Source organism: Dendroctonus ponderosae, unplaced genomic scaffold (genome assembly GCF_020466585.1).
Source record: "Dendroctonus ponderosae isolate FM_Combo_2020 unplaced genomic scaffold, Dpon_F_20191213v2 Dpon_F_20191213_7, whole genome shotgun sequence".
NCBI lineage: Eukaryota > Metazoa > Arthropoda > Insecta > Coleoptera > Curculionidae > Dendroctonus > Dendroctonus ponderosae.
This window is the reverse complement of record NW_026018916.1, coordinates 2,064,125-2,068,368: the sequence shown is the minus strand read 5'-3', so window position 1 is coordinate 2,068,368 and position 4,244 is coordinate 2,064,125. Positions and strand designations below refer to the sequence as shown.

The 4,244-nt window shown below is 41.4% G+C and overlaps 1 protein-coding gene across 2 annotated transcripts in view; it reads right to left on the bottom strand.

Moving 5' to 3' along the window:
* The window catches only part of LOC109540176 (octopamine receptor), a 21,989-nt gene that overhangs the window by 2,445 nt on the left and 15,300 nt on the right, over window positions 1–4,244 (bottom strand). Inside the window, exons 2-3 of one of the 2 annotated variants that reach the window (XM_019908411.2) lie at window positions 940–1,013; window positions 242–834 (exon numbers count right to left, since the gene is read on the bottom strand). In XM_019908411.2, the coding sequence (XP_019763970.2) occupies window positions 242–811 (570 nt within the window). In that variant the 5' untranslated portion in view covers window positions 812–834; window positions 940–1,013. The remainder of the gene's footprint in view (window positions 1–241; window positions 835–939; window positions 1,014–4,244) is intronic. The other variant, XM_019908409.2, reaches the window with a different exon arrangement.

The window sequence follows — 4,244 nt, the reverse complement described above, 5'->3', positions numbered from 1 at the left end:
ACAGAAATGCTGGATATTTGAAATGCTAATCGGGAATTTGCCAGTTATTCCTTAGCGAGGATAATTTATTTGGCGCTGTTAATGTCGCGAAACGCCCGAAAACGGAATGGGAATAAAACACATCAAAACGCTCTGCTCGCCTGAATTGACAATTGAGCATGATTTCGGATTAGCATTCGGTTTTAGTGGCGTTCCAATTGTGCGATTATGCTAAGCGAGAGTGAGAGAACATCAGCCCAACCTGTCTGGAGGATAATTTGCAGACTTTTTTCTGCAGGAACACATCGATGTCGGGCCAGTCGTTCCACCCGATCAAAGGCGGTGACGAAATGAGCAACGACAGCAGCCAAACGACGGCAATCATCACTAAAACGCGCTTGAGCGTTCGCTTCTGAGCATAGTTGATGGGATCAGTAATGGCCCAGAATCGGTCCAGAGCGATGGCGCACAAGTTCAGAATGGATGCAGTGCAACACATCACGTCGGAAGTGAGCCACATTTTGCACAAGTGAATCCCGAACACCCATTCGCCCGCCACTGAGTAGACCACATTTAAGGGCAGGACCAGAATGGCCACTGTTAGATCGGCAACGGCCAGCGACACTATGAAGAAGTTCTGCACGATCCGCAACGGTTTGTAGGTGAAGACGCCCAGAATCACCAGAATGTTGCCGATGATGGTAAGCAGGATGATGAAGCCGAGCGTGATGACGGTGAGCAAGGATTCCCATTGGGGAGCGTACGTTCGGCCGAAGATCGTCGAGTAGTTGCCAGTCTCGGAGTCACAGGATATGTTGTGGTAAGCGCCCATTTTTCATCTTTGAGGACAACCTGCTTCCAAAGGTGACTAATGAGGAAAAACTCCTTTTTTTGACGCAATATTTCATGCCCCCAGACATGCTACATGGCAGGAGCGGAATATAAATTGCCGTTGCTCACCTTGTTTCTCTCCACAAATTAGAATGCACATTTTCTCATCTGCTCCTGGCATCGCATTTGATTATGAGGCGCGCCTGCAAATAAAAAGCACTGCTTGAAAAGGAGGCATGAAGACTAAAACAATTTATTCATGCAATAAGCTTCACATGGACCAGGCACAAAATTTAATTTTGAATCGCGCTTTCGGGCTTTTAATACGCCATGCCATATAGAATATTATATTACAATTTCTTATTACGTTCATCTTGCATTCAAATGGATCTGGTTTCTAATGGACTGGAAGTGAACATTCCTTCGGGCTCATGTTTATGGACTGTGATTAAGTTCTGTGTGTATGTCGAACGCTGAAGGGCCGCACATATTAAAGACAAATTACCGATATTGAATTACCCATAAACATCCTTATGAATGGCGCAGTCTTTTGTGCTTTGCACAGTTTGTTTCGCTTAGTTTCCCCAGAAAACTCGAATCGAGTCTATCAGAGGCAAGCGAATCAGCCAGTTTATCGTCTACCTATGCGAAATGGTTTAACTTTTAGAAGTTCATCAAGGTAATGGATGAAAATAACAAATTGAACCAACATTTTTCCAGCTGGTCGGCACATCATTGTGTTAATTAACTGCAGCAACTTCATTCTATTCTGCTCACTTTCCTAGTCGATTTCGGCGATTTTTCTTCAGGTGCAAGGCTTTTCTATACAAAACAGAAGGGACTCGAATAACTCAATTTCCCGGTCAGTTGATGAATAATGTGAAAAGGCCAAGAGAGGGAAACGTGCGCCCATTTAGATTCAGAACATCAACCGTGAAGAGAGGCAAGTTAATAAGGGGATTTTGTGCGACCCCACGCTAACTAAAAATAAAAATGCGGCCCTAAAACTGAGAATGTAAAATGCGAAATGCAACTTTCACAACGTGATATTAAATTACTCTGGTGCCTTGAGCGATCGCCTTTGTGTACCGTCCAAGTGCAATCTCGTTAGTTTCGTTAAAGCACTGTCCTGTTTTTACGAGAATTAACATCCAGTCGAGATTTTCATCAAAAGCCTCTTGGAATCGAGTTTCACATTGACAACAGTTGCGATTTTCCCTGCCTGGCAGGGAAATGATTAAATGAACTTTGGATTTTTCCTGATAATGGTCAAATGCAAATGCGGATCGTATCGATGAATGATTGATACATGTTTACTAGTCGCGGTTTTCCGGGCTCTGGAGGCTGCTTTGTTGTATTTCAACTTATCCGAAGCATGATTGATTGTGATAGTTTGAGAATAAGGAAAATATTGGGGATTTGGGCTGTTGTGGGCTTACGTCTTAGTCGATTGCCAAAATACTTAACCACTTAACAATGGAGCAGATCAGCAGGTTCAAACAAGTCAGGTGTTCATGAAATTTTCACGGCGTTGCTACTCAAGTGTCTTCTACCGATTGAAAAAGTCTCAATGTGCTGCTTCTATTGGATCAGAAGTCAGGAATGTTTTAAGCAAACGGTGCAGTTGACACAAAGAGTTCAATTTTCGGCCAACATTTATCAACTTGTTTTGTTCAACAAGCTGAATACTCTGAAACTGTGGAAAAGAAATTTGCCGTGCCGTGATTCAAGCCTTCTTGAAGCTTGAACGTTTCAATTTTCTGCTTCTTCTGCGGCAGAAATTAGGAGTTTTTTAATTTCCAAGCGACACCCCTTGCAAGTCGGAATAAATCGCAACAATTTTCTGTAGAATTCAATATTTGGCCAATAATTGCCACACAAGACAAGACAATAATTGTGCAGATTTTGCAACATTTGGAGAGCAAAGCGCAAAATTGATGACACTGGGACTAATTTAGACTGAAACCAAAATGTACATCCTATGAAAAGAAACTTGTTTTTTTCCGCTTCCCCTTGAGCGACTTTTCCAGTCTATGAAACTTTAAAGTTTCTTTAAATCTTTTGACTTAATTGGCTTCCGACTTGTCGTAGCCCGTAGAAGGGAACTTTTAATTAAGCTAACTAGTAAAGCGCTTAGTCAAAATGGAGCAAATATTTGAGGAAAAATGCATATTTTAATTGGGCTCGGTCTGCTCGATGTTTTGAAGCCCCCCAATCAACGGTCTAGAATACGAGTTTTAAATTTGAAGCCAATATTGGATATTTAGAGTGCGCCCTTAAAAGCCTAAATTATTCTCCATTTCCTTCAAAGGAGCTAAAATTCCATCTACTAAACGCAATCGCCGCGTTCGTTTTGGCTCATTTTATATCGAATTTTTCCACACCGCATGTTTGAAATACAGCATTTCATCATCAGTTAATACAATTCCGGGAATATTGACATTTGCCTAATGGCAGTCTTGTTTGTAGGGGGAAAATAATGATTATTTGTCAATAACACGCCGAAAAACAATATATTATATTCATTAAAGCAAGGCCCAGGGCCTTGATAGATGGCCACTAATAAATATCGACGTTGCACCCTTTTCCTATACCAGGAGGTAGGGTAGGATTAACTTGTGGTAAAGCCCGGGGCTACGATTCCTGCAGAGGCTCTTCTAAAAAAAACAAAAGCCGCAGTATAGATCTTACCCAGGCCCCCGACATCGTGAGGCCCGGGGCTTTAGCCCCCCTAGATACCTCCCTTGGGAAAATTTCGACCAAAAATAAAAATTTCACATGCGTGTTTTTTGAGCTCAATCGACTCCTTTCGACGTAAGAAGGTCACGAATGTGCATTTATAAAGTGTTTGGGTTAATAATAAGGAAGAAATGGTCGGATAAAGATCGTGAATGCTCAAAAAACGATTAAAATGTGCCGAAAATTTCCATTATTTCGGCAATTGAAGTTTTAAATGAGCCGGTTTTTACACGTTCGTTTGCCTCCGAGAAATGAGCAAAACTGGGACGGAAACATGGAATTTTGGTATAATCTTGCACCTAAGTGTGTGATTTTCAAATTTCGTTTTCTGGGTCAAAACTACTCGAATTTCCTCACTCACGTTGTTACGACTGGATCGAGTTTTCAATTCTCTATCCAACGATGCCAAAACGAATTCTGTGGCTCGAATGGTTCTTGAGAAACTTCGAAAAAAGCAGCGTCATGTTCAAGTGGATTTTGCAACTCAAAAAAAAAACACGCAAACCTAAAACTTCTTGAATTCAAGCCTTTTTTGAGAAAACTGCCAACATTTCTTCATCGATGGTTCACTTTCTAAAAAGGTCATTTATTTCTCTCTAGAATGATGTACAAATGAGCGTTTTTGCTCATTTTGCCTCCGAGATATGAGCAAAAACGGGCCGGAAAACATGAAATTTTGGCATAATCTTGAACCT